This window comes from Hydractinia symbiolongicarpus, chromosome 8, assembly GCF_029227915.1.
Source record: "Hydractinia symbiolongicarpus strain clone_291-10 chromosome 8, HSymV2.1, whole genome shotgun sequence".
Lineage (NCBI taxonomy): Eukaryota > Metazoa > Cnidaria > Hydrozoa > Anthoathecata > Hydractiniidae > Hydractinia > Hydractinia symbiolongicarpus.
Genome location: NC_079882.1, coordinates 12,931,941 through 12,956,571, shown reverse-complemented (window position 1 = coordinate 12,956,571; position 24,631 = coordinate 12,931,941). Strand labels below are relative to the sequence as shown.

The 24,631-nt window shown below is 34.8% G+C and overlaps 2 protein-coding genes across 2 annotated transcripts; one reads left to right on the top strand and one right to left on the bottom strand.

The window, feature by feature from the left end:
- Positions 1–751: 751 nt before the first annotated feature.
- On the top strand, positions 752–5,010 carry LOC130654064 (zinc finger protein 593-like). The gene is made up of 3 exons (XM_057456583.1): positions 752–1,258; positions 4,145–4,207; positions 4,289–5,010. The coding sequence occupies exons 1-3, from the start codon at positions 1,062–1,064 to the stop codon at positions 4,488–4,490; spliced, it is 462 nt and encodes a 153-aa protein (XP_057312566.1). The 5' UTR covers positions 752–1,061; the 3' UTR covers positions 4,491–5,010.
- A 912-nt stretch (positions 5,011–5,922) lies between these two features.
- LOC130654059 (rho GTPase-activating protein 1-like) lies at positions 5,923–24,201 on the bottom strand. The gene is made up of 12 exons (XM_057456576.1): positions 24,018–24,201; positions 22,902–23,084; positions 21,364–21,451; positions 20,970–21,101; positions 20,505–20,591; positions 18,630–18,728; positions 18,121–18,225; positions 17,731–17,801; positions 17,570–17,647; positions 7,767–7,892; positions 7,402–7,508; positions 5,923–6,777 (listed from the first exon to the last, which is right to left on the bottom strand). Exons 1-12 carry the CDS (start codon positions 24,130–24,132, stop codon positions 6,598–6,600), a joined length of 1,371 nt encoding a protein of 456 aa, XP_057312559.1. The 5' UTR covers positions 24,133–24,201; the 3' UTR covers positions 5,923–6,597.
- Between the last annotated feature and the right edge of the window lie 430 nt (positions 24,202–24,631).

Below are 24,631 nucleotides of genomic sequence, written 5' to 3'. Positions count from 1 at the left end.
CGGGCCGATTTTTTTCGAAGCGATTTTTTAGCAGCAATATTTTTATTCTCCACTAGAAAAGGCGCATAATTTTAAAGCATTTGTGGTGTTACATTTAGTGTGCAAATAAGAAAAAAGTAAGGATATAAAAAGTTAAAACAGATAAACTTTACATTTTAATAAAAGTGATGCAGCGATGTACACAATCAAAAAATGTTTTTTAAGGTTTCTGATAGGTTTCTTCAACTTTTTATTATTTCTGCGAATGGTTGGCATAAAATAACAAACATCAGAATGCTTTACAGTTTTTAAAGTTTTAGTTTTTGTTATAAGCACAAAAGTGAATTACGGTTTCGTTTCACGACGTCGTCTTGTTACGATTAATTCAGTGGCGGCGCCAGAATTTCCAAAGTGGGGGGATGCTTAGGCATAGTGGGAGATTTTGAGATTTGAGTCACAGTCAACGATCGAAGCGAGTTGCCGATACAGCAGGGGCCCAGGAGGCGTTGTAAGCCCCTTCTGGTGGGATCCAGGGGTGAAGCCTCTGGAAGCCAACGCATATTTAGAGTCCTAAAACACATAAAACGGCTGTTTCGGCCCTGCTTGTGACATACTGATTTCGTTGGTATGCGTCACTGCATAAAAAATCGCATTATTTAGTGAGATGCCCTGCAGGTTCTCTGGGGATAACATCAATTTTCATGCAGTGATAGAGACACTTATAAGCAGAAAATAAAAAAATATTACTTAGCAAAAAAGTGGGGGGAGGAAGCCCCCCAGCCCCCCCTGCAATTAATTGGTTGTATTTTTTCTATATGAAAAGTCGGAATGGATTCTACTTTTCATATAGCGACTACTTTCAGCAGAGCAGAGAAATAATCTCCCGCCTCACATTTCGCGCCTCGTAGAGATTAGTATTTTCGTACTCGCATTGATACTCAATTTGATCAGACTGAAAAATTTATTTGCTTATTTACTTCTTGCGTAAAAACAACGCGAGGTTCTGAGCCAGAGAGGCAGTGGCAAGAAAACTTTGCTATATAGATATTGACATTTATATATATTGAAAGCAAAGTATTATTATGGGGAAACCACAACGAAAAAAACGAACTCACAAAAATATCAAGGATTTTAAAAAAAAGTTTAGAACACGACGGAAGACGAAGGATATCGATCAAATTCATGACGACACAAAACCTGAAAAAATTGATTTATATTTGCATCAAAAGATTGATCCAGATTTGCCTGGGGAGGGTCAGCATTACTGCTTGTACTGTGCGTAAGTATAATTTTGCCATGATTGTGTAATTGTTTGATAGATTGTTTTATATATATATATATACAAAATAAATTTCTTATGATACGTCCATACTCCAAGCAGAGGGCTGATAAAAAAAATTTAAAGCAGATAATTTAATATTTTTCCACTAAGTCGAAACAGAATATGTGATATAGCTCTATATTTCCAGATGAACAGCAACCATAGTGTTAATCAACAATAAAAATCAGTTGTTGAGGGGAGGTGTCAAGTATTAGTTAGTCATATGCCAATAAAAGAGAAGGAAATCATTTGTCAACGGCCCCGTGCCAATAGAAATGTTAATTTGACAATTATATATTCGTTGGTGTGTTTAGACTTCGAAATTTCTTCTGTGACAATTTAACTTTTGAGAATTGCTTAGAGAAAAAATAAAAATCTACAGTAAAAAAAATTTCTATGCTTCCTTTATGGTTGCATCATCTTCATTCTGATTTTTTTTTGTTTGAAGACCAGCTAAAGCTGTGCCCAAGCCTCCCTTCCCCCTTAACGGAACCAAATAATGTAAACATTTGAATGTTACAACGCGGGAAATACAGTTACATCAATGTGCAGTTAACATGTACTGATGTTTCAGCATGGGTTGGCGGATTTTCAAAAAAAATGTCAAATTGACTTTTCTTGTTTCAACTTAAGTATGAACGCCCAAAAATTTACAAGAGGGATGTAGTGAATAATAGTGAATTTAATTGGGGTGGTAAGGAAAACATTAAACTTCAACATTTGAGAAAAATGACATGGTCCATATTTTTACGTATAGACTAAATTTTCTAGTGGTGACCTCTTTTTTATTGTAGAAAGGGGATGGTTAAAAAACAAAATTTTAACATGCTTTACCAGTTAAAGGGAGAAATGATATTAACCGGTAACAGCTGGTAAAAGTTGTACCAGCTAACAAAGGCTAATTGTAATTGTAGCAATCTTTTTTAATGAAAACAAGAAGCCCTGGGGGCTCTAAGAATTTCCGCGCGCTACCAAAATATTTGATGAAAACCTGCTAATTCGTTGTGTTATTGTGCCAAACATTCGAAGGGGTTTGGTGCATGAACCTCTGAAGATAAAGCACACCAGTGACATTATATCTTACAACAAATGCAAACAAAACGAAACGTGTCATAATAAACTCACATTTTAAAAGAAATTGCTAACAAAAAATACAGCCTATCATTCATGGTTGAAAGTCTTGCGATTGAAACGTTTATGGTCTTAAACGGCATTAGTTGACAAAAAATCAAAATTTTGATGTGACCATCATTTTCAGCATACTTTTTTTTATTAACTGTGTCAATTTTTGCCGAAAATAAAGCAGTTTTAATTTTTAGATAAATTTTGGCCTGAAATGACATTTAGGTGACAAAAAATCAAACTTTTGTACCATCATCATTTTCAGCATACTTTATTTGTTAACTGTGCCAGATTTATCCGAAAATGAAGTGGTTTTAATTTTTGGACCAATTTTGGCCTAAAATGGCATTTAGGTGACAAAAATCAAAATTTTGATGTCACCATCATGTTCACCATACTTTTTTTGTTAATTGTGCCAAAATTTGTCAAGAATAAAGTAGTTTTAATTTTTAGACCAACTTTGGCCTAAAATGACATTTAGGTAAGATGAAATCAAAATTTTGATGTCACCATCATGTTCAGCGTACTTTATTTGTTAACTGTTCCAAATTTTGTTGAAAATAAAGTAGTTCTAATTTTTGGACCAATTTTGGCCTAAAATGACATTTAGGTCACAAAAATCAAAATTATTATGTCACCATTATGTTCAGCATACTTTTTTTGTTAACTGTGCCAAATTTTGTCGAAAACAAATACCAATTTTGGCCTGAAGCGTCAATACTAGACTTCCGAGTAGTTAAGGAGCTTGGGTACGAAGTTTACATCTGTGACGGACCAACGTGAAATCCCAGGGTCGATCTTTTTCTCAAAAAATGATCCGAAAGAAAAAAACGACGGTTTTAAAGAATTTCCTACGCCTTTGGGCGCGGAAATTCAAAAAGGTGAAATCTACAACAAAAGATATTTCTATGTTTCCTTAGGTGCAAGTGTCATCTTTTTCTCAATGATGAATCATTGCTGTGAGAAAAAAGTGTAAAATAAAATTATACCTTAAGGGAGAAAATTAGCCCAAGAAAAGATTGCGGAATTAAAAATTGTTAATTCATGGCTGTAATTTCTTCCCTTAAGGTAACTAAATATAACAAGAACAGCCACTTTCGGTTGAAAAACAAAGCTAATTGTTGACAATGCCTAATTAGCTGCAAAAAACACGAATGATTGTGTTCTGATTGGTGAAAATTTCACAGTGATATTTTTCACTTCAAGAAAGTAGAAGCTGTTCCTTCTTTACTGCAAAGTGATTTTTTAACATAAAATCAAAACAAATAAAACCGTGCATCCTTAGATCAATTTTGTTAATGAATTTGATGTCCAAATCAGCTTATGGAAACAGGCCTTTTCAGGAAAATTTTAATACGTGTGTGCCAAAAAGCACGCCTCAAGTATTTTAGGTGTGTTTTTGGGTGTGCTGCACTGGTTACCTTCTTATAAAATTTGTCATTTTGCAGGTGCTATCAATAGCACGCCTAAGCCATTTTGCGTGTGTGTGGAGGTGTGCGCATGCTATTGCAGGCCTCTCCTGAAAAGGCCTGTAGGAAATGTGCATGAGGAATCCTGCAAACAAAGTGGTGCAGGTTTTTGTCAATCTATTTTAAAAGTGAAGCTGATCGTTAATTAGTTTTTTGATTTTGACTTCAAATAATCTTGTTGCATTTGTTAATTATACTGAACAAATAAACTAATTCTAACTGTAAGAAAATTGAGTTAGTTTTACATATTTAGACGTTACTTCATCAATGAAAAAACTTTGATTGACCACAAGAAAACGAAAAGCCATAAAAAAAGGTAAAACGCATTTCTTACAGAACCTCGTCACCATTACAACAACGAAGTAATACAACTATACTTGTTGTTTTTCAATTTCAGGATGAGATCAATGAAAGAAGCACCATACTCACAAGCAGAAGCTGAACTTGCTGCTGGAATGGGTTCATACACTGTGAAAATTAAACCATCGATCAATCAGTCTGAGCATGATGCCAAAAACACAAACAACATGGATGTTCTATCTCCTGCCTCAACTGTTACTAATACAGCCAGTGTTATGGATAGCCTAACTATTGGATGAAAGTAAAATTTTAAAGGGGACTTAAAAATTTTATGCGGAAAGATACCAAGTATTGTGCAGCACCTTGGAAAACCTTAGGTTAGAACTCGTGTTATACTTCCAACGCTCAAACCCGGGGACAAAATTTGAGACTCGTGTCGTACTATTATGGGATCAGAACTTTAAATCAGAAATTTGAAGCTTTGGGAGAAATTTTACTGCGCGAAAGCCTGTGATTATGAAATTTTACGCATTTTTTATCCTTAATGAAGTAGATCTAATAGTGGATTCTCTAAAAAATATTCGTGGTCTATTGTTGACACCTTCTTTTTATTTCCACTATATAAGAGGATATATTGAACTTCGGTAACAACACAACCTTCGCGATCTACAAATGTTTGAGATCACGTCAATTTTTGCCGATGTAAAAATTTGGGTTGGAAAGACAGTCAATCAAGTAATACAGATTCCAATTGGCACAAAAATGAGATATGATTGTATATATAGTAACTTTATACAGAAAGATTATAGATTTAAGCCAGGTTGTCTTCTTTCTTTTCACAAGTTTTTCTAACAGGGTTAACATGAATTGTTATAGAATTTTTAACACAATATATTAACGTCGAGTACAAAAATCTTCATTTACAAGCATAAATTTTCTTTAAACCTGTTTGTCACCGGAAAAAAATAACTCATTAATTATGGCTTTACTGATTCTAAAGGATATTTTAAGTAGCCCACGATTGATCAGTTTTAAATTGCCTGTTAATAGGATATGTATGATATGAGTTGTAAATTTCTAATGATATTTTTCGTAATTTAGGAAAATAGATTATTACGAAAATCTTGAAAATTATTGATTCGTAAAAGTTTATTCGTGAAAGTTTCTTACTATCAACAAAACTTCGTTCACCGTCACTCCTATTAAACGCGTCCTCTATTACCTTAAACAGACAAATTTCGCGCGGATGTAATTTCGCGAATTTAATTTTTTTAGAAATTCGAAGTATATTCAAAAAGTATCCGGAGGAATTAAGAGTTTGATTAAGGTAAATTCAAGGGACCGGGAAAATGATTCCATATACTGAAAGTTCCACTTATGCGGGGTTCCACTTATCGAGCACAGAAAAGCTATCCAAAACTTCTCCAAAAGAGCGAAAAAAATAATTACTGTATTGCTTTAAATAAGCACACCTTTTCTTTTGCGAACGAAGCACATTTTTTTCACATATCATAATCAACATAGTCATTATCAATTATGCAAAAAGATGGTTTCGTTAAGTTTTTTCTTAAGTTCCTTATTGCTGACGTTCATCTCGTCATTAGGTGTCAACCTCATGATACGTAATGATAAGTTTCATTTTGTATTTTCTTCCGAAAATGCCCTTTCGGTGATTATTCTGACATTTACAGTATGCCAAATCAAATTTGTTGCCCGATATTGAATTCCATTCAGGGGATTTAAACAGTAATTCACAGTGTGCAAAGCAAATTAGGAGTGAAAGACATTGGAAAATATGTTTATATTTTCTCTGATAATGTATTGTTAGACCCAAAAATTTATATACAAATTACCATAAAATTTATTGCAAAAAAAGTTTGCTGGAATAAGTCATAATATTAATTTTGTCGGTAACGCGCATTCATTCAAAAGGTGAACAGTTGATGACTGGAAATAAATTTATATCTTGTGAAAGGGTCACATCGGGGAGCATTTTTTAAACAGTTAAGCTTTGTTCTCACTAACGATGGGCTAACCATAGTGCGCATGTGTTTTGCATCTATTTTATAATACCCGTATACGTCCGTCCTTCTGTCTGTAACGCAAAATGGTAGCTTAGCTGCGCAGGTAGCGAGACGCACGCAATGCGGTATAAAAAGGACGGGCGAACCCGTGGATTTTTTACGGGCAAACAACTAATTTTAATAAAACGAAGAGACGTATACGGGTATTATTTTATTAAAGTATAACTCCTCGTTTTGACTAGTGGCGAAAATTAACAAATTTCACGCATATCGGTTGATAGCAGTATTAAAACGGAGTTCAACAGTTGAACAGCATAGTATTATATTGTCAGGGTGGAAAAGCCCATTTGGTATGCCAGTAACTTTAATAGGTATACTACAGCTAGGCAAAAGATTCGTCAAATATTAAGCTTCCATTGTCAATAACATACTTTGTGTAAGAATTAATTTTTGACATTGATGTCAGTGTTGACGCCTCGCTCATGGACCAAAGAACGTTTGGTCCAAACACTATTGCTAGGCTCCCTGATGTCATTCTGTTTGCTGACGAATGATCCACGACCTAAAAAATGACGGGAAGATTTGTAATTTGTAATTGAAGATTATTCGCAATAATTTTTTTTCATACGAACAGTATAATTTTATTCGCCTCAGTTACTTGAAAAAACTGTTATTGTTTTTTTGAGAATTCATAACGCTAGCGGTTTTGATTTTTCCTGAGTGTTTCAAATCCGATTAAATTATTTCAAACTCGTTCTCTTCCTAAGTTCAAATCTAACTGCACATGCGTCTAACTGCGCATGCGTTTACCTACGCATAATCAGTACACACTGGCGTGCGCTTAGAAGCATCAGGACACCGATACCAACTAACGTTGGAAACTACTTAAGAATAAACAAACACTCAGTGCCGGATGTAAAACACTGTCAGCGTCACCGCTAGCAGATCTTAAATTGTTTTGATTAACATAATTTAAAAGGAATGTAAAAAAAGCGAATTTAACATGCCTAATGGTACTTATTTTCGCGGGTAGATATTATCACCGATTGAAAAAAATAAAACTTCGAGATATTACGTACGCGAACGACGTAAAATGTTACCAAACACATTTTTCAAAAAGACAACCCTTTTTCAAAAAAACATTACGAAAAATATACAAGCATTTATGGCAGACTGAAAATTTTACCTTTTGTAAAAACTGCAGTAAATATATAAGCACTGTACGATTCTCTTCCGGTAGCTCATTATTAAACATATGCTGAGTGAATTTCAACCGCTCCTCTTCCGGCAGTGCTAAATCATGCGAAATAATAATTGCTGACAAAGGTACAACTATGGAATTTTATGCATTTCTTTACTAAGCGCGTGTCGAAGATATTCAAAAATTTCAACTCGCCTTCTAAAGAAGTAGTTTAAGAGCGAAATTTCAATTCCTTTGCGTTCTCCAAACCTACTAACTGAGTCAGCTTGCTTTAAGTTTATTCCGAAAATGAATCAACGCGATGGTGTTCGCTTCTTCTACATGCGCGCGGTAATTTACTTCATACTTACAACATGCATCCATAACTTTATCGTACAATTTAAACGTAAGTAAAGGTTCTGGTAGCTCGCGAAGAAACTTTTTCAAGATGGCAGGAGCGAGATGTACATCATCTACTGTAAATTCAACTTTTTCACCTGCAAGTATAAATAAAATTGTTTTACTTCGACATGCACGGGAAGTGTTATCCATTTTATATTCACACACAACATGAATTAGTCACTTTTATAAAAGTACTGATTATTTAACAACAGAATAAAATGTCTATCCCAGTTGGGAAAAAGACTCTGCATAAATGCACTGTAATTATTTTGTTGTAGAGACGATTATTTTTTCCAACCTCGTTCATAATGAAAGATAATAATTCACCATAGAAATAACTTCTAAAAGATGCACACTTAAAGTTAACTCCGTCAACAGAAATCAAAACTAATTATTTTTGATGTGATTTTAAGCACAGTTTTAAAGTTTCGCTGATTTCAAGTTTTGACGTCGTTTTGGTAATGAATCAGTGTAATGAGAGCATAAAAGTAGTATAAAAAAGTACAAATCTTGATATAGAATGCAGACGCGGATTTGGACTAAGTCAACCCTGTCACGCGACCTAGTAAAAAAAATGCCGAGGATCGAAATCGAATTGTGTCGAATTTACCCAGAATGTTAAGATCGAAATATTCCGCCTTGTTTTCTCATAACGCAAATTGGATCAACCTATGTTGACCTGACCTGTGTTAGCCAGTCTTGGCTCTAGGTTATCCCGTGAGGCTTTCACCGTGAATTAGAATCAACCTATGGGGGCCTGACCTATTTTTAGTCATAAAGTTTTGAACAAACCTGTCAAAATAGTTTTTTTGATTGGTGCTGACTTTCACTAGCTATTAAGCTAGCTAGCTACACAAAATAGTGCTCTGATCAGAGTGCCTTTTTTCGCCATGCAACAAAAAACCGTTGTCCTGTTTTGCGAAATTTTTCCATGAGGGGCTTGACACTCAACTGCTGTTTTTTTGGGAAAAGGGGGACTAAAATAACTTCTATCAGATAAAAAGATTTATATCCTTTGCAGAGAAGTTGTCAAAAGTTTGCTTGCACCAAATAGTCAGGATGAACTGATGTTCATCTTTTTGGATTTGTCACACAAAACAACGACCAATTATTTTCTTCGAAATGAAAAACTGCAACAGATTTTTATCAGTGAATGAAGCTTATTAACAGAAAAGTAACAAATAACACACTCCGTTTCTAACGTTTTCCTAATTTTTAGTTGTTGTAACAATAAACCTTTGGGGAGACAATGCGATTTTCTTATCCGCATGCAATGCGATTTTGTTGCATTGCAACGTCAAAAAGTCGCTCTCGTCCCGCCACCTGTACAACAATTTATATGCAACAAAGTTATCACTTTCTTCACTCACTAAAGCTTTGGGGAGATGATCTTTTCTGGGTATTGCTGTGATCTGGATCGTCATTTTTCCACAGTACTGGATTTTCTCGATGTTTCTCTTGCTTGTTCATTTTTAACTTTTCTTCCACACAACAACAACAATTCTTGAACTATGAACTTTCCGTTATTATTATTCAGCATTATCCAGAAAATGATTGGCGAAAATACCGTATTCTGATTGGTAGATATCATCATGCAGCCAAAAAATGTTGCAAACCATGGGATACGAAGCAACAACCTGAAACCTTGATGGATGTTGTCTGCAACATTCAAAAAAATGTTGCAAGAAATCAAATCGATTTGATTTCGTCCAACAATTTCTTGACGAATTTAGTCGCATTGCACGAAAAAATCCCATCATTTTACCCGGCTTCACGATGCGATTTTTTCCTCCGCGTGCAATGCAACAAAATCGCATTGCATGCAGATAAAAAAATCGCATCGTCTCCCCAAAGCTTAACTGTAACAGCAGCGAGTTCAACTTTGTCTTTACTCTCTAAAAAGACATTTTATCGAAAGGAAATTATCAAAAATCTGTTCAGTTTTATACTTATGTTCAATATAATTTCGATAAATCGAATTCGATTAATTGGATCGGATATCATTACCTTGCCACCCACTAAGTTTCGATTTTATTTTAATGCTCAATATAATTTCGACAAGTCGAATTCGATTAATTAGGAAGGTGAGTCTTTTTTTCAAATTCAAATAAGGATTGTGACGATAGTTTGACATTTTGTAAATGAGATGACTTTCCATGGTTATAAGATGTTTTATTGTGACAATTCTCAGAGGGAAATAAAATAAAAACAAAGATAATTGTTACTTCATTGCGCAATTTCATTTCGTGAAATCTTCATAAGATCTACAGATTCGTATTTGCAAATCTACTCAGCATTTTTACGCTCGGTACCAGACCTATAATGGCATTTTCAAATCTGCTCGCTCGACAAACCGGACGTGTATTTTTGCAGCTTCTTATATTTGGTATATCTATATCTATATTTATCTTTTCAATACTCCCTCTACTATGAGTAATGCCTTGAGTATTGACGGCGAGAATATCGGTGACCAAGAAAAACGGGATGTGAGAACAACAAGAAAAGAGGACGTGAGTCCTACAACTAAGAAGGGCGTGAGTCCAGGTACAAAAAAGAGTGTAAACTTGGAAAAAAGTGGTGGGCATAGCCGTAAGAGGGATAAGGAGGGCGAGGTTCTTTCTAAAAATCGTGGAAAATCAAAGAAAAGGAAGAAGAGGAACAGCAAGAAAAAGAAAAAGAGATCTCGTTCTTCTTCACCAGCTCTTCGAGCTTATCAAGCTCATCCTCGTCATCCAGTAGCTCATCATCTTCCGACGACTCTGAGGATTCAGATTCTGAGGAACCAAATAATAAAAACCAAGATATGACCGATTCAGGCCAGAAAATGAGGGGAAACATTGGAAGCTTCCCAAAGATATGAAAAACTATGTCAATGATGCTTTGACATCACACGTGGATAACGAGGTTCTGAAGGATTCAATTTTAGCGGAATCCCCAGTCCCCGAAAACATCATGGAACCCAAAAACTGGATTCCTACATGAGAATATCCTTTTTGGAAGGGGATTGGAGCATGTGATCAAGCAGGACAAGGGCCCCAATAACTGCCAGCAAAAGGTGTTGAACGTCCTGGGTCCACTAACTAGTGTCTGGGCCGAAATTGACAGTGGAAGGGACAATACAGAGGAGAGTAAACTGGTTCTGCCAGATACACTTAGTAAAATAGAACAGTGTATTACTCTGCTTGGGACAAGCTTCCAGGGCCTTACGTCAATTTAATGTATTGCAGTCATTATACAAAAAATCTAAGAAGGTGAAGTCCGTGTTGGAAGACATTAATGAGACCTTGTCACAGAGTAGCGCCTTGTTTGGGAAAACTTTCGAAAAACACCTCAACGCTTCAACAAAACTGTTGCGACAAAGTGACAATGCGTTTCAACAGCAACAGCAACCCTTTCAAAGGAACCCCGGGTCTAGTGATTCTAACCAACCGGGACATTTCTACAGATCAAATTTCTCTTCTAGGTCCAGATGATACACCAACAACAACATCAGAAAAGATAACTATCGTCCTCCAACACAGAGAGGTGAGCGATTTATCTCATTTGTTTCCAAAAAGAGAGAGTCACTTCTTTTATACACTTACAAATTTACATCCATTGATAAAAAATCTATTCGATATATCAGTGGGGATAAACAGAAATGCAATAGGAGGGAGGTTAAAATATTTTTTAAAAAATTGGGAAAGGATAACAAAAGACCAAAACATTTTGGATGTGGTCCGGGGATATAGCATACCTCTGAATCAAACTTTACCACAACAAAACAAAGAGAAACATGCTCCGTGGTTTTCTCTGGATCAACAGAAATTAGTGCAGGAGGAAGTCAATCAGCTACTATTAAAGGGAGCGATTCAGGAGGCTGTCAATACAAGGGGACAATTTGTAAGCCCGTTATTCCTGGTAGAAAAAAAGTCTGGGGGAAACAGACCTGTCATAAACCTGAAGGATCTGAATTTTTATGTGCCATACGTGCACTTTAAAATGGAAGGTTTATACCTTTTGAAAGAGATCATGCAACCAGGCGATTACCAATGCAAGTTAGATCTGAAAAATGCCTATCTTTGCGACTCTCTGAACAAAAATTCCAGGAAATTTCAACGTTTCAGATGGTCAGGGAACTTGTACGAATTCATCTGCCTATGCTTCGGGTTAGGCCCAGCTCCCCGTATCTTCACCAAGGTGTTGAAAATTCCCAAATCTATTTTACGGAAAATAAACATCAGGGTTATAGTGTATCTGGACGATTTCCTGGTCCTAGGAAAAACATTAGAAGATGTATTAATGAGTCGAGACGCATTGATTTTTATGTTACAGCTCCCTTACATTACCGAAATATGCAGAGACAGCACGTATGGTCATTAGGCAAGGGCATGTCATACCAATCCATGATAAATCTCAACCCTGCAGCAAAGCAGGAATTACAGTGGTGGATCGAAAACATAAGGCTGAACAATGGGAAATGCCTCGTACAAGTCAACCCAGATGAAATCAAAATTCCATTCCGGGCGCTTTCCCCCCCTTATGAAATTCTTCAATTTCTTTTTTTGAAAGTTATATTCATTTGCGAAATAACACCTTTTTAGTATGATACAGAAAGAGTGTTATAAAGATCATCACAGCGTTATTAGTGGGTAAACATAAACAAACAAAATAAACAGAGATCCAGATGGAATTTTTTTAAAAAAATTCATAATTAAAAAGTTTAGTATATTTTGCCCTGATTTCACGAAAAAATAAACAAATAAATATAAAATCATTTTTTCTTTACACTCGTCTGAAGGTTCTAGGTGGGTCTAGCCCGTCAGTTGCATTAGTGCCCAAGCAATCAAACCGATTAGTGACTTCTCATCTCAGATGTTAGCATGGAATAATTTTATCTGGTGCTTCACTTTTTTCTTTTTACATCGCGCAGCCGAGCTTTTGCACTATCAGTCCGTCATGTGTGACTTCGCCTCGCAGTGTACCAAATGGCTTCGGATTCTGGTTTGTCATGGAACCGTGTAGATGACGATCTTTCCGGAGTGCCCCACTGCAGGTCATGTCTTTTCGGTGCCGGAATTATGGACATCTTGCATTAAGTTGCCCCCTTCGTACTGAGTTAGCAGCTGGGAAAGAATCAGCGCCTTCAAACTTCGCATATAGTGGGCAGCCCTCCCCCCCCCCCCTCCCCAAGCCTTTTCGCGCCTTACCGCGCTTTCATTCCCCACAGCCTTTTCGAGCCACACAGACCCTAAGTAGGGCTGATAAAAGTGCAGTTGGACAGGTCGACAATGTCGCTTTGCACACCAATATAAACACTGCGGTGACTCCCATCCTGCCTCACAATACTCCGTTGTCCGTAAATAATAAACCAACTCCACTACCTGCTTCTTGCCAATGTCCTGTCAATGATGCTCTTTTTAAATGATTGTTAAGGGAACACTCTTGTTAGTCTTTAGTTTTATTAAGGTTATTGTAAAGGAAAAAACTCACTTGATGAGTAGTCTCAGAGAAACAGGTATAATATATCAACACTTTATCATATATTTATCATATATATCAATATATTTTATCTTATTTTTTTTTGTTTCTAAATGCTTGATGAAAGACTTTTTTGATGGTGTTATTTTCTTGAGATGGTAATTTTCCAAAAAGAAAATATAATGAAATAAACACACACCAATTTTTTTCCACTGTACATTTTAAAATGACGTGGTCGCAGACTTCTCGATTTCGCACTTTTATATTCAGCATAAATTAAATTCAAAAAGGTTCCCGGTTTTTTTTCTAATAACGTCGTTATGAAATTATTTGTAATTATATATAATCATTCAATAAAATGCATATTTTTTTTCTTTCTGTCGTCATAATTCGCTAATCAGTAATTTATACAAAAAAAATCCGAGAACCTTTTGTGCATAATTCATTCAGCTTTTCATTACCGAAAATTTTAATGAGCCAATAGGAAGCTTTCGGAAAAAGAGACCACAAACGTAAAGGCATGTATGCGAAAATTTACTAACGAGACATTTGTTTTTAAAGATTTTCGTGTCATAAAAATGTGTGAACTGAGTATGCAGAAATATGCTGAATATGCGTGCACGCGTTCAGAATTATTAATAGACAGAAGTCAGGTTTACAAGAGACAGCTCATATGTATATTCCTTAACTTAGACTTTTTTTTAATTCGATAGTGAAAGTAAACTATCTAAAAAATATTATTATGCATATTTTTATACGGGAGTTTCATACTATGCATAATGTTTACAAAAAATATGCTCAACTCATTTTGCACATATTCTTTCAAAGGTGTGAAGGATATATCACCTCTAAAAAGGCTTTTTCCAGAAAAAAGGGATGTTCCAAATATTTTCATAGAATATAAAATATATCATTGGAAAGAGAATTTTTTTTCTGTATGTCATGAATTTTATGCAAAAAAACCTAAAAAAAAATTGTTTCCTTTACAGTAACCTTAATTGTATCTGGTTTGTCTTCCGGATTTAGCATTGGCTTTCATGGCCCATGTAGGGCTACCCGACCACGTAATCTAATATCTGCACGCTCAAATTCTCGAATAGTGTGGAACGCAATTGCTAAAGAATTAGCGCGAGGCCACACCTCCAGATCTTTTCCAAGTCCTCCAATTACACCTATACATTGTTTACCTTTAGGTGCAGTACCAAAAAAGGACGGTTCTTACAGGATAATTTTAGACCTCTCCTCACCTAGAGGCAATGCTATTAATGAAGGCATACGCAAAGAAGAATTTTCGGTGCGATATTTCACTTTTGACAATGTCCCACAGCATTCTAAGCCAAAATCGATATCAAGCATCCTTTTCGCCTTTGCCCTGTTAAAGCAACTCAATGAGGTTTATTAGGCTACTGTTTGCAGGGTTTAGGCTAATGTTGGGAGGGTTATTATTTTGTGGACACTTGTTTGCTATTTGGCCACCGCTCCTCACTCTTCTTGTTTAATTGTTTTGCAGATTTTTTATGTTGGATCTTCCTCACCATGCTTGCTATTCCATTTGTGATCTATTACTTAGAGGATTTCTTCCTTTGTGGGAGGTCTGTAGCAGAAGTAAATAGTTACATGGAATCCATTCGGTCAATGTGCAGTAAATTAGGTGTCCCTATTGCAGAGGACAAAACCACAGGACCATCACAAACTTTAACCTACCTGGGCATTGAGATTGACTCTCAGCAACAGATCATTTGCTTGTCAGTGGAAAAGTACAGGGAGTTACACGAAGCTTTATTGGCTTGGTCTGGTAGGAAGAAGTGCACTAAACGAGAATTGCTTTCCGTGATTGGCTCATTATCTTTCGCTGCCAAAGTGGTAAAGCCAGGCAAAATGTTCCTTCAAAGATTGATTGATTTGTCTACCACAGTTGCATCACTTAATCATCATATGACATTAAACGGGCAGGCACGCTTAGACATTCAATGATGGTTGGATTTTCTGTTTTATACAAGGTGACACATTCACAGCTGCTTCACTTATCCTCTTTACGGATGCATCGTGGGTAGGGTTAGTGCTGTCTTTCGCAATAGTTGGTTTTGTGCTCCGTGACCCACGGCATATCATTCGTTTCATATTAATATATTAGAGCTTTTCGCAATTGTAGCAACGGTTAGGATGTGGGGTCACAAATGGCGCAATCTACAGATTATCTTATCATTTACACGGACGTGTACATAGTCCATGTGTGGCGTTAAGGCACATTGCGGAATAAACACATAATGTCGTTAATTCGTCATTCATTTTTATTCACGGTGCGGTTGAACATTAATATTTTGCTTCAACATATTCCTAGACACACTAATATTGCAGCTGATCTTCTCTCTCGGTTATAGGTTCGTCAATTCAAACAACGCCTTCAGTCTGCAGACGAGTCACCCACACCAGTCGCACCAACCAACTGGACCATCTTAGTATAGTCTCACAGTACTTTCAATCTCAAGCTTTGACTTCCACCACTAGGTCCACGTACTCCACTGGCCGTTGAATGAGGATATTCTAATTCGCTATATTTCTAGTTTGGCACAAAGCGTATCTCACACTACCATTTACGTTTACATCTCAGGATTGCACTCCATTATGACCGGCAACTATGCTCAAATACTCGATTGTTTTACACCCTACGGGGAATCAAAAGAGCGCAAGGTGCTCGTCTCACTTGGCCGCGCAGACATCCAATTACGTACCAGAATTTGTGTTTAATTCATTACCGTATTCAATTTCTACAAGCTACAATCTCTGAACGTCTACCTTTCAAAGCTGCTACCTCTTTGGCCTTCTTTAGCTTGTTGCGCTGCTCTGAATAACCTATCAATTCAATCTTCGCTTCGACCCATCCACTGACTTATTGGTCGGGGATATCTAATTTTCCGCAGACAGTCATGCTGGTTCATATCCAGTCGTATAAAACTGAAACGCAGTTCTTAGCTGTCATCCAGGCCTAGGGTGGTCACTATTCACCTACCTTGACTTTAAATTTTGACTTGTCAGGATATAGTTAACCTCCTGGCTTAGTGTTTGCCATATATTTCACACATTAATACCCATTCTTTCTGCATGGGTGGTTCCTCTGCGGCAAAGTCAGCAGGGGTACCTGACAGCACTATTCAGATTTTAGGCAGGTGGTCCAGTGATGCCTATAGACGCTATCTACATCTTGATGATGCACAGGTAATTGGCTTTTCTCGGTCTATGCACCACTGGGCCGCCCACTCGTGGGTTGAACCATCATACACCTTCATTTTTGTTATAGTTTGTCTAGTTTGGTGGCGCTCGTAAGCGGTACCAAAACATATCTTCATTTTTGTTATAGTTTGTCAAGTTTCGTGGTGTGGTGAAATTTGGGGGTGTGTTGTGTGTTTTAAACTCATGCTTGTATTCTTAAGTAATGTTTTGATATTCATGACCTATCGACAGTTTGTTTCTGTGGTCCTTGTTGACCGTACCACATTTATGAGAAACTGTCCTAGACAGTTTGTGGGCTTTGTTGACCTCTGTGGCAATTATATACAGTTCACACACATTCTTCAAAACTCCTCATATCCGCCAAACTTGCAGTTTTTATTGTTGTTTTTCCCTGCTCGTTGTCAGCAATAAAAGGTAGCTAAGTTTACTTAACTTTAATTAAATGCTAAACGACATGGACTGGCGTTAGTACGGTAGCACGTAGCTGTGGTTGCCATTTCAGTTTCACGGGCCTGGGCTCCAATCTTCACTTTGTGCGTTGGGCTTTTTAGTCACGGTCTCGCTCCACGGTTCCTCTTTCGCTCGTGTTAGCCAGCAGTAGTTGTGGTTTACTCTGCTTAGTGTAGTTTATTTAATGTGGTATTTGTTAGTTTCCTCAAAAATTTTTTTTTAAATCCTGGCTTTGAATATATGAGCAATTCGCGAAAATTTGGTACAAGTGTATAGACAGACAGAACGAGACTACATACATAAAAAAGTAGTGTGTTGAAAGTATTTATGAAAGTGATTTAATCAACTCATCCAGACTTTTCCTAATTTTTAATCTGACCCCTTAGTAAAAAACATAAATGTGCGTGAGAGAGTTAACAAACTGTGTATAATTCTAAAATTGAAAATTCATACTAATTCAATCTTCAAGATTTTCATACAAAATATTTCTCATACCAGTTGTGCAAACAGTTTAAAATGAAATATAATTCTTCTACTAATCATTGTCCATGCATTCTGGTAGATTCAATTATAATCTTTTAGTGTTGTGAGATGATACCAAAATAATTCTGAAATACATTGTTCTACTCACCATTATTAAACTTTTCAACTGTTTGATTTACTAACATTGCTTGTGCAGATCTACGAAATATCCCTTCAACGTCCAGTGCTAGTAGGTAGAACAGTAAAACACAAGTTAAAAATCTGAAAGATAATACACTGAAGAATCTCCTCAAACATATTATTACCTACCACTCTCTACAATGAATGACACACTTGAATGAACGACTATTGGGATAGAATCACCAGATTTTTCCTTTAAACTAAAAACATCATTAGCAATAAATTAAAGCTAAAATATGTCCTATTTCAGGGGATACTGAAAAAAAACCATTTTTGTCTTTTTTTGCACCCACCCAAATCTGATATTTTAATACGTGAAGTAATGCAGAGGGTAAATTATCAAGCAAATTAGCTTAAATTAATAAACTGATTTACAAATTTTTGATTCGCAAGCATAGGCAACCTCTTTTTAGTGTTCCCTCATTGTAGGATCCCATAAACTTTTATCTAAAGGCCAGGCTCTAGTGGTTTAACCTAGAAGTAACAAAGAAATGGAAAAATACAACCGAAACGACTTACTCTTTTAGACTGACTCCGAATTGCTGCGTCTTTGGTTTTTCTAATTTTGTGTGAAATATCGAAACTGGTGTTGGTTTTAGTTTAGTTGCAATTCTTTCATCATGGCTAAAAAACAAGTTAAATTTTAAAAAATTAGAACTCGTAAACTGTGTTGTTTCATTTTCTGTCGATTAGCGCATTTGGCGATATCTAATCAAAGTGATTTAAACTTAAATTTAAAAGGTCCTACATCTTGTATGAAAATGTTAGCTCTAAGGTGATTTACGCACAAAGACTAATTGAATTCAACCAATAACACAGAATACATTGAAAAAATGTTGAAATAATGTTCACAGATTGTTGAATTAACACATGGAAATCGTAGCTGATTGTAGCTTATCTTTAATTGGTACTAGTGAGTTATGTTGCATTTCTCGAAGACATTATTACACTGTTTATTCCAGCAATTTGAAACAGAAATACAAAAAGAAAATACACTCATTTTACATATGGGTGCTGCTTCCACCTACTCTCGAACTTCTTTCGGTATGTCCAACTGATCAAGTCTGATATGAGGTGCTAATTCATCTAATCTGTTAATGTTATTAATTTTCCGACCGAATTTTTTGCTGAAAAAGAAACCCAACAAAAAACGTTAATTCTGTTGCTATTCATGTTGGTATCTTTCGCTTAATTCTTTATCTGAGTCAGTTGTCAGGATCAATCTGAATAGGCTTCTGTTAGTAATTTTTTTTACAATAGAACAAAAACATTTATTCCTGGTGTGTATGATCATTACATTTCTTAGCAAAGTATAATCGCCTTGTCAGGATTAAAAACATCACTTGAAGATCTGGCATGGTAGTCTTTTGGACAAAAATAAAAAATTTAAAAGAATCTTCGACAATAACGAAATACTTTGTTAAGTAAGGATTTTTTTGGTCTATCTGTAACGATGTCATTATTAGTCACCATTCAGTTTTCTGTATATAACACTTTTGACAAGCCATGTAGAGTTAAAAATGTTTTCTAGTCGTTCACTGTGACGCGTTTTAAACATTTTACACAAATTTCAATATTTAGTTACCATAATTATGCTCAATGCTAACACATGACATCATAAGTTCGCATAATTGGCACAAATTTTAAGACAAATATCTCCATAACGGATAAAAATTTTTCAAAAATATAAAAAAACTGTCAAAGATCTTTCATATTTGCTCAACTTGATTTTTCGCAGGTAACCTTTAATTTACATATAAATATTGTTTGTTCCACAAGTAGACACAATGTTTAATTAATGACTATACTTCTACTACACCAGTTCCCCACGCCAAAACAGCAACCTCTGTGCATTTTGGCGTTTTGAAACTTTTTTCGTAATTTTTATATTTCGGGATTGCTCACTCAAAAAAAATTATCGAAGCTTGGTCTGGTGAAAATGCGCTCAAATGAAGGTATTCTTGTTTAGTTAGCTAGTAACTCTGCTTCAGCACTTTAATAATAGGTAACATGTTTCAAATAAACAAAGAAAGGAAAAATTTTGGATGTTTTAAAACTATGGTTGGCAATCGCTTGCCCAGGACGTTTTGGGTGTGCTATTTGTCACACTTGCAACAAAAACTCATAGTACTATTACATCCAGAATACCGTAATGATCCGAACTGAATGATTTTTTGCATGGGTGCTTAATAGAGGGGGGGGGGGGGGCATTTGTTGGGCGCTTATAATATTTTCCTAATTTTGTACAAATTAAAGACAACGGTAATTTTCAATTTTCTTTTTTTTTTATCTAAAAAAATAAAACTGAACAAAAGATGTAACAAAATAAACTTTAATCTTTCTAGGGTTCTCAATATAGGAAATTTAAATTTTCAAAAAGCGTCTAGTTTCTCAAGGTAGTTTTCAATTAAGCGCCCCCTTTTATCAGGTGGCCGCTTATTAGAGGGGGCACTTAATAAGTGCTGGTCGCTTATTGAACTTTGAGGATATTACCTGGGCTCTTCGAGGGGTCCCCTAAAATATAATGGGCGCTTAATCGGATCATTACGGTAGTAAGCCTGACTTATATCACTTCTTAGAAATTGTACATCTATGTTTGTATTAAGGTATTCTGAGTTGCTATGCTAACATAACCATAAGACGAGGGAAATTTCCATACTGTATTGCAAGAAAAGACTTATTTTCTTATAAAAATGATTTTGTGACAAATCAATCAGTTTACATTTTGTGACAAAAATTCACAATTCAATTTTGGAAAAACTTTGACGTTAGCTAAGAAAGGTAAGCTCTAATGTTTTTAAAAAAAGTGTATTCTTTTCCTTAACCTACAATCCATTAAAATTTACAACTCCTATTGAAATCAAAGACTAAAAGCAAAATGTATTTTTAAATAAATATCCTACCTTATAAAGGGACGAAACATACTGTATACTATTTTAATGAAGTTACTTGGATGGACAATGAATAATGCTTTTAAATTCTTTTTGTACCTAAAAAAAGGAAGTATAGTCTCTGTTAACAACTTGTACAGCATTAAAAAACAAGTCAAGGATACTTGCAATGATGGTTTTAATTACTTCAGATTCTTTTATTACAAAATACCTTTAACGACTAAATTTTTGCCATATTTCATCAGCACACAGATACAATGAAAATCCTGGGTACAACAAAATCAAAAATTAAAAACTTGCGGAAAGACAAAAGTAGCCATTCAAAGTAGTTATGCGCACACTTCATAATTCTCATTATTTTGAAATTTTAGGGGAAAAGATGCACATAAAATAAAAAACAAATGTAAAAAAGGCGCCTTAAACGGTTAGCATTGTCAACTATGAGGTTAAATCAACCAGAAGTAAAAAGAAACTTACTTTCTATCTAGTTCGCGATAAATCTGTAGAAGCCATTTTAAAGATGGCTTATTTTGGCTATTCAATCCATAATGGAAATATACTAAAGTGTAGTCACTTTCCACATACTGTTCCAACATTTCTTTCAAAAAACTAAAAAGTAATACAAAATATTAGTAAATAATTGTAAAGTTCAGCCATAAATGCTTTAGACTTTCTCCGAACATTGTATAGCAGTGACTTTTCCTTTTATAACTTATAGCCATATAAAATATTTAATACCGCAGCCTGAGAAAGTTTCAAAGAAGGCTTTAGTTAAACACAAATAGTTACACATTACTTATTCAATTTCACACACACACGCCTAAGAAAAGCAACTGAAAGCATAGAGGATATCACCAATTTAAACTAATACCTTAGCAGCTCTTGATGGTCTATAAGACTTCTGACAGGAAGACGACACGCACTGAAAGCTATGACAGGGCGTCCAGTTAAATCATCCCCTTAACAAAATTGAAGTATAGAAACGACCTAATATTAGCAAATGTCATTTTATACAGTCCATAAAACCTCCATGGTTGTAAAGACATATCTCTGTGGAGATTTGTATCGTACTGGAGATATGTTAATAACATCAGTACACAGGGCTTTGTTTTTAACTGAAGAAATAAATGAGTATTAAAAAACCACTTTGCAAACAAAAGTAAGATGTCATCTGTTATATTAGGCTGAAATCTAGTTTTAAATAAGCATCGCAGCGCTTTATATTTTTGAGGCCAAATAACAGATGGAAACAACTGATGTGATCTTCTGCACAAGTCACTAGGAACAAAAATGAGTCCAATTTCGTAAAGTTAGGTCAACCAACCCATTTTGAATAGATGTGTTGATTACGTCATCAAAAAAACCTTCAATCAATATCTCTTTAACTGTTCATCAAAGGCAGACGGTCCTATACATTTTGAACAGGGTATTGAGGTCCACATTATAAAAGTACATGATCTAAACATTTCTTTGATAAGGGTATTTAGGTCCACATGATAGTAGTACATGATCCTATGCATTTTCTTGACCAGGGTATTAAGGTCCAAATGATAAAGTACCGGCAAAAAAATTTTTAAAAAAATTCTTCTGACCAATTCAGTATCTGAGGAAATTTAAGGAATTTTGATGAGAATTTTTAACTTTTTTATAAGTATTTTTATAAAAAATTGAGGAGATTTGAGATTAAAAAGGTTATGCCATGAGTGAAGAACAATAAAAAACATGTATAAGCTCAGTAGGAACAATAAAACAGCGTGAAAATATGTATTTAAACATCTTGATTGATTCCCAGGGACATTTTTCAAGCAATTTAATTCGTATACTGTAATGCATTGATTAAACACAAGTGTATGTAAATGCTACATTTGTGAATCCCTACTTCCATTGTTAAAGGGCAGGTAGATTTAGTCTACAATGCATATCGCAAGTGGGTTTGTGGAAGTGTAAAGCTCTTAAAATTTCGTGTAAAAGGAAGTATGTATAATAATCGTAAAAACAGTGCGGAATGTGCCATTAATTTAAGAAATTAGAGAAAGATATCACCAAAATACAAGCATTGAAAATAAACTCTAGATATTAACATTTATTGTATAAATCATAAAATTGCATTCCATGGAAGAAACTTACATATCAAATTGAGATTAATTATAAATCATTTTTATTTGCTAGAAGCTTTTTAGTCACAAACATCAAATAAAAATATTGTTGCGTACATCAAGAGACACTAACATGACGAAACCAGAGACATAAAATGCTAAGTTTGACACCTTTTGTTTAATTATCATGTACAGGTTTAGCTAGCTAAGGGATTATAAGGGAAAAAATGAGCTACAATACAATTTTCATTTTTATCTTGTTCACTCGTTTGTGCTTCCCTGAAGGGAAGCACTTACAAAAAATGTACCTTACCTGCAAGCTGAAAAATCTTATATTTTGCAATATCTTCATATGCTTGCCGCAACTGCTCCATGGTAAGTGGTCCGTTTACAGGAGGCTCCTCTGAATGTTGGCGGCTACTAGTTCTTGGTGGGATTACTGGACGTGGTGGTGGAGGTCTTGGAGGAGGTGACTTAGGAGTGTCACTTTCTATTTCTAAACAAGACAGACATAAAGTGCCAATTGTGATCTTTAACCAAAGTATCTCCAAAATGACTGTTATATGCGATACTTAGTCACAAAGGGTTGTGAAAGTTAAAAGTTGATAGAAAATCAACTTTAAAAATATGGACAGAAAACAAAACTGCCAAATCTTTCACTTGTTACAGTAAACATAAAAGAAACTTGGTTACAAAGAAAACCCTTACCAGACATATGTGTTATCATTTGTGATCTATTATTTTGTTTAAACTCTTCTTTGTCATAATTAAATTCACAGTTCTACCTACTGTTTAAATATCATAAACATATATACTTTAAAAAAGCACACAACAAACTTATAATATATTTTAAAAAGTAAATATTATAACACAGTTATCTAACAGTTATCTTTTTATTTGTTATTAACAAGAAGTAGCTACTTACATGCAAAACTTACCCTTGCTTTTGTATTTATATATCAATAATTGTCCTCCTTACAACGGAGACACGACTGTGTAGCTGTTAAAATATCTGACTACTCTTTCTAAGTGGCTTACAAAACTTCTGAAACATGGTTTTCAAATATAGAATTACTTGAATCATTATTATTATAACTTTATTTTTACGTTTATTCAGAAAACCTTTTTTAAACACAAAAAATCATTACAATGTCATTTTAAATAGTTTTTTACCCAAAAAAAAGCATTACAATGTCATTTTAAATAGTTTTTAACACAAAAACCTAAATTATTATTCTTTTTTCTAAAATGATGACGTCTTCAAAAGTAGATTTTTAGTTCCTGTAAACACAATTAGAATGTGAAGAAAAAAAGTAGTAATTTTGGTGTGATGCCCATTAAGTTAAATACAAAATGATTTCAGAAACAACTATCTCAGTCTAGTGGAAAACTTTCCCCTGACATCCAAAACTTAATATATATGTCTTACCTGCTAAAGCAACCCTTGTTAATTCATCATCAGCATCTTTTTGGTCTTCAAAGACATTAAAATCTTCATTCAAAATCATACCACTTCTTCTATTATCACCATCTCTATAATCCATTTTCTTGCTTTCCCGATTTTTTAGTTTGTGTATGTATATTTATAGATATCTATTTTTGAAAATTTGAATGACACAAAAATTTTAAGCAGAATTTTAAAATTTAGAAATAATCATCATTTTGACTAAATCAGTTCAAACTTTATAAATGACTATTCTGTGTTTAAATACCATCTGATGTATAACACATTAGAAAGATACACAAAAAGCATTTTTGTAGGTATTTATAAATAAAAACAAAAGCAAACCTAAATATCAAGCCAATAAAGATAAACACATTAGCTAAAAGGTTCAGCTATCAAATAACTAGAATAACGTTGCAGCAGCATGGATATACCATTACAATGAATGAAACATTACACAGATAAAATTAAGATTGAAAACAGGAAAAAAAGAAAGTATCAAAACATATTATTATATGTTACCGTGATACTTTACTAAGAATCAATGAGGAACCTTTGCTTTTTCAAACAGAATATATAAAATAAGAATTGGAATATGT